Source organism: Petaurus breviceps, unplaced genomic scaffold, assembly GCF_028583685.1.
Source record: "Petaurus breviceps papuanus isolate PSGF00001 unplaced genomic scaffold, PetGlider_PUasm1.0 90330, whole genome shotgun sequence".
NCBI lineage: Eukaryota > Metazoa > Chordata > Mammalia > Diprotodontia > Petauridae > Petaurus > Petaurus breviceps.
The window spans coordinates 332,168-350,560 of NW_027187219.1; the positions used below are offsets into that span (position 1 = coordinate 332,168).

At 36.3% G+C, this 18,393-nt stretch overlaps 1 protein-coding gene across 1 annotated transcript; it reads right to left on the reverse strand.

Moving 5' to 3' along the window:
• Positions 1–422: 422 nt before the first annotated feature.
• On the reverse strand, positions 423–1,358 carry LOC138177093 (olfactory receptor 5B12-like). The gene has a single exon (XM_069108083.1). It carries the CDS (start codon positions 1,356–1,358, stop codon positions 423–425), a length of 936 nt encoding a protein of 311 aa, XP_068964184.1.
• Positions 1,359–18,393: the final 17,035 nt, after the last annotated feature.

Sequence of the window (18,393 nt, forward strand, 5' to 3'; positions counted from 1 at the left end):
TCAGTTTCAGTTTTTGTCTTTCTATTGAAAATCTGAATTCATTCCTGTAAGTTTTGCCTGATTTTATCTACCTGTCATCCAAGGTACTCTCAAAAGTCCTGTCAATCACCATAGTTTGAAAGTGTATGTTCTGTAACACTGAGCTTTCTTACAACCAAAAGTTGCCACCAGAAAAAACCATACCTTTGACTATATGAACCTTTGTCAGCAAGGTGATGTTTCTGATTTTTAGTATGCTGTCCAGTTTTGCCACAGCATTTTATAGACGAGGAACTGAGGCAAAAAAGAAATAAGTGACTTTCCCAGGATCAAAAAGTTAATACTTGTTTGAGGCCAAATTTGAACTCAATTCTTCCCAATTTCAGACTGGGTGCTCTATCCATTGCACCACTTAGTTGCCCATCTCCTTACTGAGAATAAGGCTAATCATTCTTTCCTCTTGTAGCTTTTCTGAAAGCATTCTTGACATCTTTATTTCTCAGACTATAGACCAATGGGTTCAGCATGGGAATGATCATGGTATAGAATACAGAGGCCATTTTATCTGTATCCATGGAATGAGCTGATGAGGGCTGTAGGTACATGAAGATGGTTGCTCCATAGAATAAGGACACTGCAAAGAGATGAGAGGCACAGGTGAAGAAGGCTTTCTGGCGGCCCTCATTAGAGCGGATTCTCAGGATGGCAATGAAAATTGAAAGATAGGTGGTCACAATGACCAGAAGAGCAAAAGCCATATTAAATGCCCCTATAACACAAACCAATAACTCAGTGTAGCGTATATTTGAGCAGGAAAGATTCAAGATTGGAGGAATATCACAGAAAAAGTGATTCGCAATATTGGAACCACAGAAAGAGAGGCTGAAAGTATAACCAATGTGAATGGAAGAGTTCAATGACCCACAGACATAAGAACTAATGGTCAGCCCAACACACATCCTTGATGACATGATGGTAGCATAGTGCAGGGGCTTACACACAGCCACATATCTATCATAGGCCATGGAGGCCAACAGATAATTTTCAGTAGTGGCAAAGGTTACAAAGAAGAACATTTGTGTAGCACAACCATTGTAGGAAATGGTTTTGTCCCCTGTGAGGATCCCAGCAATTACTTTGGGAATAATAGCTGAAGAGGAACCGAAATCCACCAGAGAGAGGCTAGTGAGGAAGAAATACATGGGAGTGTGGAGAGTGGATTCTCTCCAAATCAGGGCTATCAAGCCGAGGTTTCCTATGAAGGTGATGAGGTAGATGAGCGTAAATAGTATGAAGAGCAGAACCTGGAGCTCTGGAATATCTGTGAATCCTACAAGAACGAACCCATTTACTTCTGTGCTGTTATCCTTGAATGCCATTGGGGAGCAGGATCATTGATCTACAGTTAGAGAGGGAAAAATCAATTATTTCTCTACACTGATAAACACAGTCAAAACTGTATCCATAGACCAGTTTTGCAAGTGGTAGAAATAATGACGTGAAGGACCAGGAAAATCTAGATGGTCATCAAGGCAGCTACTACACAACCTTTCATTTCACTTATTCCAGGTTACTCTTTTAAAAACAATTGTATGTATAGCTTATGACACAGGGAAGGTAAGTGGTGCAGTGTAAGGACTGCTAGACTTGGAGTCAGGAAGACTTCTCTTTCTGAGTTCCAATCTTGTCTCAGACATTGAAGAGTTGTGTGCCTCATCTGTAAAATGAGTTGGAGAAGGAAATGGCAAACCAATCCATTATCTTTGCCAAGAAAACCCAAATGGAGACATGAAGAATCAGAAATTACTGAAAAATAACTGAACAACAACTTTTATATTGAATTCATTTCCAAATATATCCCTTCTTATTCTTATGAATATTCCCTCAGAAAAATAGCAAAAAAAGTCAAGCAAAGCCTACTAATACATGTATGCTAGCTCACAGTATATAGACATACTCAAGTTCCCTCATCTCTATATTGAAGGCAGTGGATTTCTTTCTCAGATTTTCTCTAGAGCTGAGCTTTGTTATTTTAATTATCTATCATTTATTTTTTAATTTTTTCAACATTTTGAATGTGGCTATTGTTTTCTCTTCCTTATTTCTCTCTGTATCCATTAGTGTTTTCACCATGATTTTCCAAAATTCTTCACATTCATAATTTCTTATGGAACATTTATATTCCATTTTATTAATGTACCAAAATTCATTCAACATAATCCTAGTCAATGGACACATACTTTATTTTTTTCAGTTCTTGGTTACAAAAATAATACTGCTATGAACATTTTCACCCTCCCTCTTTCTCTCCATCATCCTTCTTTGTTCGTTCATTCCTTTCTTCCTTCCTTCCTTCCTCCCTCGCTCTCTGCCTCCTTTTTTTCCTTCCTTCATGCCTGCCTTCTTCCCTCCCTCCCTTTGTCCTTCCTTTCTTTTCTTCTTTTTCTTCTTTCATTCCTCCCTCCCCTTCATCTGCTTTATCCCAAGTTCCTTGAATTTACTTAAGATGTTAATATGCCTTTACATTTTCTTTTTAATTTATTTTCCTTTATGCTTTTGACACATTTCCCCCTCTGTACAACTAATCATATGTTTTATAATCTTTCACCACTCCTATCTTCCCTAACCCCTTAGTTTAGGTAATGTTATTTTGTTATCTTTTCTTCCTGTAAACTTTCCTTGACTTCGTCCTTCTTCCTTCTTTCTTTTTATACCCCTCTAGACTTTTTCCTGAATCTTACTCTCCAATTCCTAGGCTATTTACACCTAACTTGGTCCTCTTGATTCTGTGTCCTTCATGAAGGTAGAGATTTCAGAATACCACATTTAAACTCCACCCTACCCCATTTTTCACCTTATTTTATTTGTAGGTATTATTACATCCTCATTTTTTTCTACATATCACTCTTAGTTGTCATTTCATTAAGGAAACAATCTCAAGTGGAAGAAGAATCATGTAATAGAAATTTGTCTGCATTCTGAGTCATCAAGTGTGAAATTTTAGCCTTCTGAAAGCCTGCTTATCTGTTATTCTCCATCCTCCCATAACCGCTGATGTTAATTGTATGCTGGCTGTCCTTAGGGATTCGCATCATGTGTTTTATAGAAGGAAAACCATTTCTTCTCATATAATGGAGTCTATTAATTTGGCACTGATGCCCCAGACAAAGTAAAATATAAGACCTTTACTCTTATCTCAGGTATATGCCTCCTGCCACTATGAGAAATGGCTTTAATGACTCTCCTTCTTTGTTAAGTGTAAGATTTTCCCTCTAACCCCTCCTCCCTGCCCCGCCATGTTAGTGCCTTTGCAGAATTGCTTTTAAACTATTCTTCTACAGCTCCCACTTTTTTTTTGAGAATCTAAAGAAAATCTTACAGAGAGGTGAAAAGCTTTTGTACTCCCCTCTTAGATGTATTTTGAGATACATCTTAGGAAGCTGGGTGATACAGTAGATGGTGCACTGGACCCAGAGTAAAAAAGACCTCAGTTCAAATCCTGTCTTAGACACCAATTGTGTGACAGCAGTTACTTAATTCTAAGTCTTAACTTCCTTTCTTATAAAATGGGTTGATAATAGTATCTATTTCACAGGGTTGTTGTGAGGATCAAATGATATGATGATATAAAATAATTTGTAAACATTAAGGAACTTTTGGAATACTTGTATTGATTATTATTTCATTATCTGAAACTTTATTTCGCCTCTCTTCTCCTCTCTGACTATATATGCAGCTGCTCACTTTGATATTATTCCAGCAAAAGATATTAATTAACTTACAAAGGGCACATTTAATTGACACTGTTAATTCAGCTCTTTTTTTCTTCCCTGCTGGTTCTATAAATTTGCTTTAAATCTTTATGTCTTTTTTGTTCTTTCATGGTATCTCCATGTTTTTGTCTTTCCCTTCCTGTATAAATTGTTTTCTTTTTATTTTCAATAGTCTATAAATGAGAGAATATCCTCTTAATGGAGAGAGAATTGGCCTGGATACCAGGTTCAAGTCCTATGTCTGACCATACTGCCTATGTGCTGCAGGGCAAGTAACTCAACCTCTCAGTGCTCTAGGAAACTCTCTAAGACTATATTCCACAGAGAAGGTGCCAACCTCACTGGTAGAGAGAATGTCCTTGTTCATGGGTTACCTGTATCAGTCAAATCACAGATCTGCTTTGTACTTAGTCTTTTCTTGCTATTGGCACCTATTTCCTTTTTATGTTTCTCCTGTTTTGGAGTAGTTGCCATTCAAATATTCTGTTCCATATTGTTGATTTGTTGATTTATTTGTTGAAGATCCAATTTTTATAATTAATCATTAGACTCAGCTTTGATAGGTATGTTATTTTGGAATTGCAGTTTGAAATCCCTTTTTAAAAATTATCCTATTACACTCTAAGATTTCTCATGGCTGTCAATTAATTCTAGGTTATAAATGCCATTCTTTCATAGATGAACATCTCTCTAATGACTGCTTGTGAAATTCACTGTGTTTTATGTGTTTTTGGACACCATATAGTTTAATAAACTCAAGACTTAGATTTTTAAGCATATATCTCTTAGTGATCTTTGAAAGATCATGGAAAACAGGAAAGAAAGAAGTATTGAAGGATTGTAGAAGGTAAATATCTCTGTTTTCAAAAGGGGGAAGTAAGGCCTGTCTATAAAATAAAAATCAACTTTTATTATAGAAATATTATAGAATATATTATGAAAAGTCATGAGTGAATATGTAGAAAAGAAAATGGTCATCACAAGGCTTCCAGAGTCAAATGACTTCATCAAATATGTTATTAAAGGAAAAGTAAAATGACTTGATCAAGGATAGATGGTACCAGACTAAATGAATTTCCTTTTTTCTTTATTTGGACAGGACAGGTGGACAAAAATGTTGGAGGGATGCTGCATATAGTAATTATCTAGATTTGAAAATAATCTCTTCTGTTATGCTTGTAGATAAGATGCAAAGATGAGGACAAGTGAATTGCAGAATTTGGAGGAGTTAGACATGTTTGAATAGTTTGATTCCCTAAGTAATTAGAGCTGCCCAATGGAGTTAGCCAAGGATCCCTATCTGCTCCTGTGCTTTACAGAATTTTATTGATGACATGGATGAAGGCATAACTCCTTAGTAGAATTGCAAATGGCACAAAGTTCATGATCATAACTCAATGAATTACAATGCTCATATTAAAAAAATCTGAGATGCTAGAACATTGGGAAGTCTAACACATGAATTAAAAAAAAACCTTGTTTGTTTTGTAGCAAATAAATTTGTAGTTCAAAATTAGAGAGACATAAGTTTGTCTGGAAATGTTCCAATGCCTTTAGTGGATTGAAATCACAATATGTATCAAGAGAATTCCATGCAAGTCAAATGAAACTAATTCAATCATAGACTGCTTTTAGCAAAGCAAAGCATTTAGGAATTAGGAGAAGTTGGTCTCCCTTTACATGCCATCTACACCATATCTTTCAGTCTGAGATTTATATTTTAGGAAGGAGGTGAATAAACCTTAGCAGGGCACTGTAAAACTTTTTTTGTGTGTCATAGAACATTTAAAGCAATCTGGTGAATCCTTCTTAGAAAGAGGATTTTAAATGCATGATATATAGTAGAAAAAGTTCCAAAGGAAATTTTAAAAATCATGAAAATAAAAACATATTTTTTCATTATTCCAAATGTATAGATCTCCTTGAAATTTATCTATCTTATATCTATCTATGGCTCTGTCTGAAGATTCCATATTAAAAATATTGAAAGAAAGGCAAGCAACATGGAGAAGGTCTTCAAAATCATGTGATCTGGATTTTGCTAATAATAGGTAACATGTATATAACACTTTAAGGCTTAAAAAGCACTTTAACCTTAGTTTTTCCTCATCATCGCCCTGTGTGGTAGGTGCTATTATTATCTCCATAGAGGAAACTAAAACTGAAAAGGGTTGAGTGATTTGACCAAAATCACATAGAGTTAGGGATTTGAACCTAGGTTCTAGTGATTTCAAGTCTACCACTAATCTGTCCAGTACAGCATGCTGACCTCCCACTCTAAGATAAGCACTGTCTTCTTGAACAAGACCTACCTGAGTCATCAAGAAATGATGATGAGGCTCCAAAGCAGTGTCAAGCACTTTCACAGGCTTGGGGTTAAAGTCCCAAGCCTAGGAACAAGTGATACTATTAGAGAAACTATTCCCTTGAACCTGGTGCTAAGTGTTCAAAGGTGCTTAGATCAAGAAAGATCATCTCTAGCTACTGCTGCTACATTGATGGCAGTAGATTTAGAGACATTCTCCTCAGTCACAAGATGAATGAAAGAAGTCAGATGAATGAGTGAAAGACTCAGATGACTCTTGATCCATGTTGGTTTCACTTCAATGAACCATCATAGAGCCTCATTTGCATTTGAGTGATTATTGGTGGATGTCAATGAGGGACTTAAGAGGGATCTGGGAACACAATGACTCTTAGGAGACCATGTCCCCTTGGAAATGCCTGGAAAGTCTACTATCATCTGTAAACAAAATAAGCCATTAAAATGTTTATGACTCCAGAGACCAAATCCTGATTGCCCAGGGAGATAATTTTCTTGAATATGTCTTGGTCCTTCTCAGAAAATTGTTAGTGAAGTGAAATGGAAACATCCCATGACTCCCAAGTCAATACAATAAGACCTGTATTCTAATACTTACTCTACTGTCTCTTGGTAATGTGACCTTGGGCCAGCTGCAATCCTCCATTAATTCATATGTAAAATGGGAATAATGATATCTATCATACTGAATTCAAAGCACTCTTTTACACATCAGATATGATACTGGATGTGAAAAATAAAGTGTGGGATAAGAAAAAGAGAACTAGATTTTGTGATGAGAAGGTCAGTCACAGCTCTGACTCGTTACCTTTGTAACCATAGACAAATTACTTAACTTCCATGAATTACAGTTTCCTATTCTACAAAATGTGGATTTCATGACCTAAATCATAGGACTATTGTGAGAAAAGGGCCCCATAAAATATATTATATATATATATAATTAAGAATGAAATTATACTATATATAATATATTTCTATATTAGATTATAGCTCTTTTCAGAGTTAAAAAGTATATTTAACCATCACTCTTTTGAAGAAATAATTGCTTCACTTTATTCATTAGAGTTCTATAACATTTCATATCTTTCTTTCCCTAGCTTAATTTCTCTTTCCTTATTCTTTCTTCTATAGCTCTGAATTGGTTTTTAAAATAATTTAGCTCCTTCTTTAATTATTCTAGGGATTGTTTTTGACCTTGTGTCCAATCTTCATCTTTCTCTGATGCTTTGCTTGGTGCTTTATAGAAAATTTTCAAGTCATTGTTTTAATTATAGTAGCTCCTTCATTCATTCTTTTTATTTCTTTTCTCATTCTTCCAGCTTCTTTGACTTTGGTCTTTGTTAGTATTGGGTTTTGTTAAATTTTTATGGGGGTAGATTTATGACTTGAGCTTCTGTCCTTTCATGTCCCTCTGATGATTTTGCACGTTAATATGAGGCCCTGAAAGTTTTTTTTTTCTTTTTGGAGGGCAATTGTGGTTAAGTGACTTGCCCAATGTCACACAGCTAGTTTTTGTGTCAAGCGTCTGAGTCTGGATTTGAACTCAGGTCCTCCTGATTCCAGTGCCCATGCTCTATTCATTGCACCAGGTAGAACCACCCCCCACCAGCTCCCTGAAAGTTTTAAATGCTTCCAAAGTGGTGTGATGAAGGGAGACATCCATGTCTTGTCCTACTGGTCTGAGCTGTGCAAGTTGGGTCTGTTGGTTTGTGGATAGGACTGGGGCTCAAAGAAAGAAGGTCCAGTTTTGCTTTATTTCTAATAAAAAGGAGAAGCTTGAATATGATTTTCCTTCAGAAGCTTTTCTCAAAGTACTTTTAATCTCTTTGTTCCTCAGACAATAGATCAGGGGGTTCAACATGTGAATCACCAGGGTGTAGAGAACAGATGAGATTTTGTCCATGTTCATAGTGTGATTAGAACTTCATTGGAAGAGCATGAGAATTACTGTCCCATAGAATATTGACACTGCACAAATGTGGGAAGCACAAGTGGAGAAGGCTTTCTGTCATCCTTCAGCTGAGTAGTTCTTCAGGATGGTGATGAATATGAACAGATAAATGTTAAAGATGACCAAGATGCCACCATAAGTGGCATTTGATTCTCCTATGATAAATACTAATACACACATGTGAGTGTGTGTATGTATGTATTCATGTGTACAGTCACATGTTCATACACAATAGAGTCAGGAATATTACAGAACAATGATGGATCACAGTGGAACTAGAGAGAGAGGCAAAAGGTACAGCTAGTGTGGATAGAAGAATTCAGAAGACCATAAACAAATGATCCAATAACTATGGTTGTGTAGACACTTGGTGTCATGGTAGTGGGTAATGTAAGGGTTAACACATAGCCATGTGATGATCATAGGCCATGGATGCCAAAAGATAATTTGCAACAGTGGCAAAGGTTATGAAGAAAACATTTGTGTAGCACATCCTTTGTAGGAGATGACTTTGTCTCCCATAAGGAACCTTATCACTAAAGTGATTCCTTTAGAGCTAATAGATCAAGAGTTAACCAAAATCTGCCAGAGAGAGGTTACTGAGTGAAAAAGTATCCTGAGGGGTGGAAATGAGAGTCTCAGAATGTCATGACTAGTATTCCCAGGTTCCATACCTTGATGATGAGGTAGACAAGGGTAAACAACGTGAAGAGGAAGATCTGAGGCTCTGGGGAATTTATTAATCCTACAAAAACTAATTCTTTTACCCCTGTGTTGATCTCCATGGATGTCATACAGCAGTTCAGTCATTTATCTGCTGTAAGAGAGAAGCCAGGAGAGTTGCCACTTCACAGTGAATGATTACCAGATATAAACCATGGCCAGAGACCAATCTTATGTGGTGATGGAAATATGAGACTCAGGGAAAAAGAGGATCGAATTGGTCATTGCTATTCCCTCTTTATTATATATATATGATTTGATGTATGCCACATGTCTTTATTTACATGTGTTTTTCTTAAGAAGATGTGCATTCTTAGAGCCCTCTCACAGATGGAGCTCTCAGTCTTTTCCTTAGGAAAATGGCAGCTTAAATTCAATTCTACAAAAGCACCTTGCACAGCCTACTTCTATCATTACTGATAACTGACACTTCCCCAATAGTCTCTTCCTCCTTATAGGTTGAGTGATAATATATTTATAGTAACAGTGACACTCTTGGAACTTATTTTAAAACAATCCTATGTCGTTTTCCATATCCTTTGTTCCCCAACTCTGAAAAGACAAGAAGGAAAGTATCTTCCATGTCCTCTTGTCGACCAATTATTCAATTCCAATTGTGTTGCTGTTGTGTTTTCCTTTAATAAAATCAAACTCGTGTATATTGTCTTACTGGTTCTGCTCATTTCATTTTGCTTTAATTCCCATAAGTATTATCATACTTCTCTGAATTCATTGCATGCATCTTTCTGATACTATAGTATCATCCAGTTACATTCATATACCAAAACTATTTTAGACACCCCCTAATTAACTCTCTTACTGCTGCCCAATGGGCATCTATTATTTCTGACCCTTTGTGAGAACAAAAAGTTCTGCCTTAAATATTGTGACATATATATGATCTTCTTATAACTGACTTCTTTGGTATATGTGAATTTGGTATACAGTGAATTTTCATAGTCTAAGAATATGGAAATTTAGTCACTTTCTTTTCCAGATTGCAGTTTGTCTTCCAGAATGCTTAGATTAATTCATAGCTTCACCAGCAGTGCATTAGTATACCTGTCTTTCCATACAACCTTCAATATTAACTATTCTTATCTTTTGCCAAGTTTGTTGATTTGCTGTGTGTTAGATTAAAACTTAGAGTTCGTTTGACTTGTGTTTTCTTATTATTAATTATTCAGAGCCTTTTGATATGGTTTTTAAATAACTTAAACTCTACTTTTGATTTTTCTCTCATATCTATTGGCAACGTATTGGGGAATGAATTTTCATCATACATTTCTTTTACCTTCCAATCATCTTGATATCACACCCTTATTATGACATTTGTTACAAAGTTTTTTCCCTTTCTGTTTCACTAATTTCCTTACTCTCCCAATTGCATTTATTCTATCTTTCTTACAATTTAAATGATATTTTCTTTTGAAGTCCTTTGATCAAATAATAATTCTCCCTATTCAAATGCTTGCCAAAGGTACTTGATCCAGTTTTCTTCTAAATTTTATGGTATAATATTTGATATTTGGGTCATATGTACATTTTGACTTTATTATGGTATATGTTATAAGATCATGGTCTTCATTTAATTTTTTTACCAGATTGTTTCCTTGAAAATTCTTGCCAAAGAGGGTTTTTCCCTAAGTAACTATTTTTCTTGGGATGGGGGAGGTTCTGCCTAGCGGCAGAGACCTTCTTGTCTCAACCTAGTAGTAGCTGTAGAGCTAAGAGTCCCTGCTCTGTGAGGAGACAGCCCAGCTCAGCAGTGGTGTGAATTGGTTATCACTGAAGCCAAGATTGGTAAGATAAATTTTTTCAAGAACTCTCAAGAAAAAGAAGGGACACTGAGGCCTCATAATTCTGAAATTGTGAATTGTAGAGCTGCATATGTTCACTCCACACTCATGTGCCTCACTCCATTTTATTGAGTTAATGCCCACTCTTTCCACCATACCATCCTCACAGCCTCTCTAAGCACCTCACATTGAGAGTATAAATGCCTTGTCATTATTATATGAGCTCCTTGAGGGCAGGGAAACTTTTTTCGTTTTTCTTTGGATCCCAAATAATTGGCATATAGCATACATTTAACAAGTACTTGTCAACTTGATTTAACTTTGACATTTGATACTATGATGTTAACTATGACATTCCTTTACTGAAGTGCTATTTACTGGCTGATTGCTAAGGAGAATCAGACCAGAGCTTGCTCAGAAGCTACAGTGTTAGAAGGATCACCTTTTGCTTAGAACTGTTAGAGCAGCAGCAACAGACATTCTGGGAACACAACCTGCCAGTGTCAGTGCCATTTGGTTTCTGTGGTCCATCCTTCATACTCCACAAGGAAAAAAAAATGACATCACCATGTTCGGGCCAAGCTCCAGTGTATTCAACTGTCTGATCAGACCAGTATGAGCTTGGAAGGGTCTATGGCAGGTTGGGCACAAATAGTCTGTTTGAATGTTTGCTATAGAGATGTATCTAGATTTGCACATTTCACATTTCTTTTGAGCTGCTGTGATCCTGCTTTGCTCATAGAGCACAGTGCCTTCTTTGATGTGAGCATGCCATGCTGGTGGGTCCTTTGCCAGTGTCTTCCCCATCACTCAATTCATTCCAAAGTCCTTCAGAGAGATCTTGGGGGTGTCTTTGTACCACTTTTTTGTGGCCTCCGTGTAAATTCTTGTCTTGTGTGAGTTCTTCATAAAATAGTCTTTTAGGTAAATGTGTGTTTGGCATTCAGACAATGTGGCCAGTTGATTGGAGTTGCACTCTGCAGTAGAAATTAAATGCTTGGCAGTTCTGCTTAAGAAAGGACTTCATTGTCTAGTACTTTATCTTGCCAGGTGATCTTCAGAATCTTCCTAAGAGAATTCAAAGGGAAGTGATTTAGTTTCTTGGCATGACACTGGTAGACTGTGCAGGTTTCACAGGCATACAACAATGAGATTAGCACTGTGGCTCTATAGACCTTCAGTTTGGTAGGCAGCCTAATATGGCTTTTCTCCCACACTTTCTGTTGGAGCCTGCCATTTGTTGGAAGGTCACTTAAGGATGTGCTAAATGTATTGTGATCTCCCCTGATATGATGTTAACTGCTTGAAGGCAGGGACTCTTTTACTTCTGTTTCCTGGATCCCCATTGCTTAGCACAGGGCCTGGCACATAGTAGGTATGTAATAACCGTCTATTGATTGATTGATTCACTCATTCTGTTCATAAGAACTGTGAATATATACTGGTATCTGAAAATGATGAATTTCATGATTTGTCCTCTGGAATCGAATTCCCATTTAGTAAATCTCCAGTTTGTCATGTGTTACACCAAAGCTGTACACAAATCTTAATATCAGCTCAATCTCAAATTTGACATATCCAAAGCAGAACTATGTGTCATTCCTCCCAAATCCTCCCTTCCAAGCTTTTCTGTGACTGATAAAGTCTCGGTCATCTTCCCAGGCATCTAGACTCAGTGTTATCTTTGACTCCACTCTCAACTCACTCTGTTTTATCACATGTATTGTCAAAATTCATCATTTCTACTTTCACAAAATCTCTCAAATACATATCACTCATAAAGTCACCACCCTGGTTCAATCTCTCATTACTGCATGCCTAGACTATTGGAATCACCTTCTCATTGGATCCCCTAATTTAAGTCTCTTCTTACTCAAATCCATCATCCATTCAGCTTCCTAAGACAAAGTGATTTTCCCAAAGTTAGACAATATCACCCTCACCAACTCAATTATCTGTAGGGGCCCACTAGCATTCCTAAAAGAAATATAACACCTTCTGTTTGGCATGTAAAGCATTTCACTACCTGGCCTCTTTTTCCCTTTCCAATTTTTTATACTTACTCTCTTTCATGTACTTTATGATCCAGCTACACTGGCTTTCTTGATGTTTCTTTTTTTTCAATCTTAAAAAGTTGGGAACTTTATTACTATCACATACTAACTATTACACGACATATAAGTAACAGAGCATCTAACATGGCAGCTTTCTGCTAGTGGCACGCCTGACATTCACTGCTTCAACTTAATTTACTGTATCACCTGTATCACCCCCCTCATAGCATTATTTCTATTTGGCGCAATTAGAATGAAGTAATGGTAAATTCTATATAAAGAATTCTTATTTCAGTTAGGGAATTTCTTGATGTTTCTTAATCCATCTTTTGACTACTTTTTTTTTTGTTGGCATCCTGCATCTGCATCCTGGCTTCCCTGTTTTTCTTTAAGATTCATTTTAAAGTCCTACCTTCGACATAGACTTTTCTCCCCAACACTGCTAGTTATCTCTGCTTTGAGATTACCTTCCATAATTGTTTTACCATACACATATAAACACATTCACACATATACATATACACAGACATACATTCATATATATATGTATATATACACATGCAAATATGTGTATATTTGTTCATGTTCTTATGGAGTCTACGTCATTAGAGTATGAGGCCTTGATGGCAGAAATAGTGTTTTTTCCTCTCTTTGTGTCCCCATAGTTCAGCACATAGCACCTACCCTGGCATATAGAAAGTATTTAAAAATACTTGTTGGCTGGTTGACTGACTTAAAGGCACTTACACCCTGATTTTAATGCAATCTTTGGGAAGATACAGGCAAAAGAGGAAAGACAAGTAGACAGAGGGAATGCTCCTTCAGGACAGAAGCTTTTATTTAAAATACCATGTTACCAAGAATTTAATAGACTATTCTAAAAATAGCAGTTATTGTTGATGGGTTATTGTTACGTTGCTCTGATTCATTCACAACCCCTCCCCAAATGTCTGTATAGTAATTATTGGAAAGACAGCTATGTGGTTTGCAAAAGATAATTGTTATCATTCATTCATCCAATTGTGTTTGTCTTTTTATGATCCAAGGAACACAGCATGCCAGGACCTTCTATCCTCTTCTATCTCCTTAATACTGTTCAAACCCATTTTTGTTACTTCCATGACACTATCTATCCATCTCATCCTCTGCCATTCCATTCTCTTTTTGACCTTCCATCTTTCCTAACATCTGGGTCTTTTCTAATGAGTCCTGTCTTCTCATTATGTGGCCAAACTCAGTTAAGTTTCAGCTTCGGTATTTGTACTTCCAATGAATAGTCTGAATTCATTTCTTTAAGCGTTGCCTGATTTTATTTACCTGTCATCCAAGGGACTCTCAAAAATCCTGTCAAGCACCATAATTTGAAAGTGTAGATTTTGTAGCATTGAACTTTCTTACAACCAAAAATTGCCACGGGAAAAACCATACCTTTGACTATATGAATCTTTGTCAGCAAGGTGATGTCTCTGATTTTTACTATGCTGTCCAGATTTGCCATAGCTTTCCTTCCAAGGAGGAAGAGTCTTTTAATTTGGTGACAATAGTTGCTACCTGCAGTGATCTTTGAGCCTAACAATATAAAATCAGAAGTTGCTTCCATTTCTTCTCCCTCTATTTGCCAGGAAGTAAAAGGACCAGTTGCCAAGGTATTTTTTTTATGTTAAGCTTCAGGCTAGCTTTTTCATTCTTCTCTTTCACCCTCATCAAGATGCTTCTTAATTCTTCACTTGCTGCCATCAGAGCAGTATTGTCTGTATATTTGAACTTGCTGGTATTTATCCTGGCAACGTTAATTCCAGCTTTTTAGTCATCTAACCTGTCATTGTGCATGTTGTACTCTGCATAGAAGTTAAGTAAATAAGGTGGCAGTATACAGCCTTGTCATACTCCTTTTCCAACCTTAAATAACCGAGTTTTTCCATGTTTGGTTCTAATTGTTGCTTCTTGACCCACATACAGATTCCTCAGGAGATAAAATAGTCTACTACTCCTATCTCTTTGAGGACTTGCAATATTTTGTTGTGGTCTACATCGCCAAATGCTTTAGTGTAATCAATGAAGCAAAAATGGCTGGTTGTTTTTCTTTTTTTAAATTCTCTTGGCTTCTCTATAATCTAGTGAATAATCCAGTTGGCAATTTGGGCTCTAATAATAATATAACTTATAAAGTATATTAAAGATTATTAATCATGTTACATACATAATTTCATTTAATCCATCCAGCAACCCTTTTAGAAATACACGAAAGGTATTATTATCCCACTTTATAGATGCCTGGAAAAAGGTTGAGGAAACTCCAAAGGGGAAAATGGACTAAATAATTCGAAATATTGATCTGAGTTGCAAGTATTATTCTTATGAAATAAATGATCTAGTTAGAAAAAATTTTCCCTGTCTTCTCATTAATTGTTCAAATCTCCGTAGATGTAGAAAGGTCACTATTAGTTACTGCTGTTGCAGGTATAGCAGTAGATTTAGTGCCCTTCTATCTTACTGAGTCTCAGGATGGATAAATGGGTTTCTCAAGGGATTCCTTGTTCTGGCTTGGTTCTACAATACTGAGTTATCATAGAATTACATCTAGATGTCATTGGCTGAAGATGGAGAACAGAGAGTGGTTTTTATCCAGATCAGGGACTCCAAAAGCTTTTAGACCATGCTCCCTTGGAGACACTTGAGAGTTCTTCAATAAACTCTTGAATAAAACAAATCATTAACTTTGCACTGCTCATAGAGACCAAATTTTGATTGCCCAAAAGAGACCATTTTCTCCTGGATACCTTTGTTAATCTTAGCTCTTTGTCAATGATGTGTAATGGAAAGAATCTTGAGCATAGGTATGATAATACTTCTAGCCCTCCCTCTACCATCTTCTAGCTGTGAGATCTCAATGAAAGTGATGAACTGCTGCATGCCTCAGTTGATCCACCAGTAAAAGGAAGATAAAATCTCTGCCCTGCTTAACAAAAAGGGCTATTGTGGTATTAGATCTAATGTGGCATTGCATCTGGAAGAAACAATGTGATGGAATGAGTAAAGCACTATATTGGGAATTCGACGATCTGGGCTGGAGGCCAACTCTGCTCTTATTAGCTGTGTAACATAATGCAAGTTAAATAAATCCTCTGAGCCTCATTTGTAGAATGAGCATTTTAATTCTAAGCACTACCTTACTTATAAGACTATTGTAAAAAAAGAGCTTTGTAAAATTTAAAAAAGCCCAATATCATTATAATTATTACTAATATTGTATTCCTTTAAAAATTTATTCTTACTCCCTAATTTGGTTGACAGTGTCCCAAATTTTACCCCTACTCACTATTTCTATTAAGTGTCTTCTTGAAGGCCATATGCAAATTAATATAAAATGGATTGGTACATCAAAAGAATACAGTAGATCTAGCTTTCCCTGATTAAACCAAAGTCTTGGACAAGGTCCCCCAGGGTGTTTTTGTGGACACAAAGCAAAGATGTAGCCCAGAAACCAGTAACAGATAGAGTTCATAACCAGTTGAGTTGCCAAATATGAGGAGGAGTGATTAGTGATTCAATGTCAACTCAACTTTAATGGAGCAGCCCAGGAATATGTCTTAGGCCATGTCATATTTCATTATTGCCTTGGATGTAGGGATTATTTTGAAATAATTCTTTATAACTTTTCTCCAAAATTAATTTTTGATTTTTTTAATCTTTGGCATATACTTTCAGATACCTTGTAATTTAATCCCTCAATTCCCTTATAATTGTAGCATTTCAAGCAGAGATCTTTTCTGTGTACACCTGGTCAAATTTAGCTGCTTTTCCTGTCTTCTCTTTCACATCTTTCTACCTCCTGTATAAATATATCAAGATCTATGATATTAGAATCCAAGTTTTATGGATTAACTGTCTTTGATGGTGAAAAGTTCACAGATCTTGCCCATTCTATTTGCTGGCTTCTATTTTTTATCCTTAAAAGCTACCCCAGTTTACTTTGCTTCGTTGGCTTTCTTGTCAAGCTTTTCTTAAGCTACTTTTACTCCTGCCTTTTCTCTCTGCTTTATTCGCAATCACCAATCATTCTTCTCCTGAAAGTGTCATAGGTGAGTTTATATTTAAAGTGATGTTTCTATTGGCTGTCATCTTTCACTCTCAAATCCTCCTCTTCTTAGAGACTTACTCAGGTTATGTTCCAGGAAACCATGACAGTGAAAAAATGATGAAATTACACTTGTTTACTAAAACAAGATTCATGGAATGTTTGTACTGTAGCAGTAAGATGCCTAGACTGGAAATCAGAACATCTAGATTTTATTTTCAGTTCTGCTGTGAACAAGCTGTGTGACCCTGAGCAAATCAACCATCTGTTTAAGTGGAATTGGAAAATATCTGTTAGGTTGCATAGCAGAGCTATCCCCAGAACTTAACACAATGATGTGCATCTTGTAGGTGCTCAAGAAGGGCTTGTTGAGTTGACATGTTGATTGGTTCTAGAAGTCAGAGGAACTATGGTGAAATTCCATCTCTGAAACATACCGCTTATGTGATCTTGGGGTAACCTCTCTAGACCTCAGTTTCCTCAGTTGTAAAATGAGAGAAGTAAACTGAATGGTCTGTGTTCCCTTTCAGTTTTAGATCTATAAGTCTATGGGGATGGGGGACCTACAGCCTTGAGGTCAAATATGGACCTCTAGGTCCTCAAGTATGGCCCTTTGAATCCAAACTTTGCTGTACAAATCCTCTTAATAAAAGGATTTATTCTGTAATGCTTGGACTCAGTCAAAAGCCACAACTAAGCTCCTAGAAGACTACATGTGGCCTCAAGGCTGTAGGTTCCCCAACCCTGGATAAAAACATTCACTCAGTCATTTTCCATACTCCGCCCCCAAACAATTACCAAGCCATGGAATATCAAATAATAATAATAATAATAATAATAAAGCCTCAGGAAGCATACAGTAAACTTATTAGGGTATATGTATGTGTATACATATGTACACATTCACATGCACATATATGTGTATATGCACACACACATCCATACATATATGTATATATACACAAATGTGGGTATATCTTAAATTTTTAATATGTCATGGCTTTTTTGGTTATTTAGGTCATTCCCATCTCTTTGTGATACCATCTGGGGGTATTCTTGGCAAAGATACTGCAGTGGTTTGCTATTTCCTTCCCCAACTTATTTTACAAATGAAGAACTGAGGCAAACAGAGGGAAGTGACTTGCCCATAGCAGATAAAATATAGCAATAGTTGCATTAAAATGGTGATAATATCTTTAGCAATATCTGCTTCTGACCTGAGTCTTCATCCAGTTCCTAGAAAGGCGAGAAGTTAGCACCATAACAGTTGCAAAAAATTTAAATGCCTCAAAAAGCAAGAGGTCATTAGTGTCACATGCACAAGTACGATCAGTGGAATCAAGTGGCACTTGTACCATATTAATGGTAAGAAAAGAATAATTTATTAAGCATAACTTCAATTTCTCAAAGTATTCCTATCATAAGAGTACAGATGAAGAAATGAATGAGATTAAATAACTTGTTCAGGAACACAAAAAAAAGGAAAATGTCATAATAAACATCACAATCTGATCTCTTCCGACTCCAAGTACAATAATACACAATGCTTCCTCTGGAAAAGATAAAATAAAAATCTCTTTGCTTCAAAAAGTAATCTGAATTTACAACTATTGCCTAGTGATAGGATATACTTACTGGGGTTTCTCCCCAATCAGCACTGAAGAAGTATAAATTCAAATTAAAAAAATACTTCAAAGTTTCTCAAATATC

What these genes read in the sequence shown, in the direction of transcription:
- LOC138177093 (XM_069108083.1), bottom strand. Translation starts at nt 1,358, where the DNA reads ATGGCATTCAAGGATAACAGCACAGAAGTAAATGGGTTCGTTCTTGTA.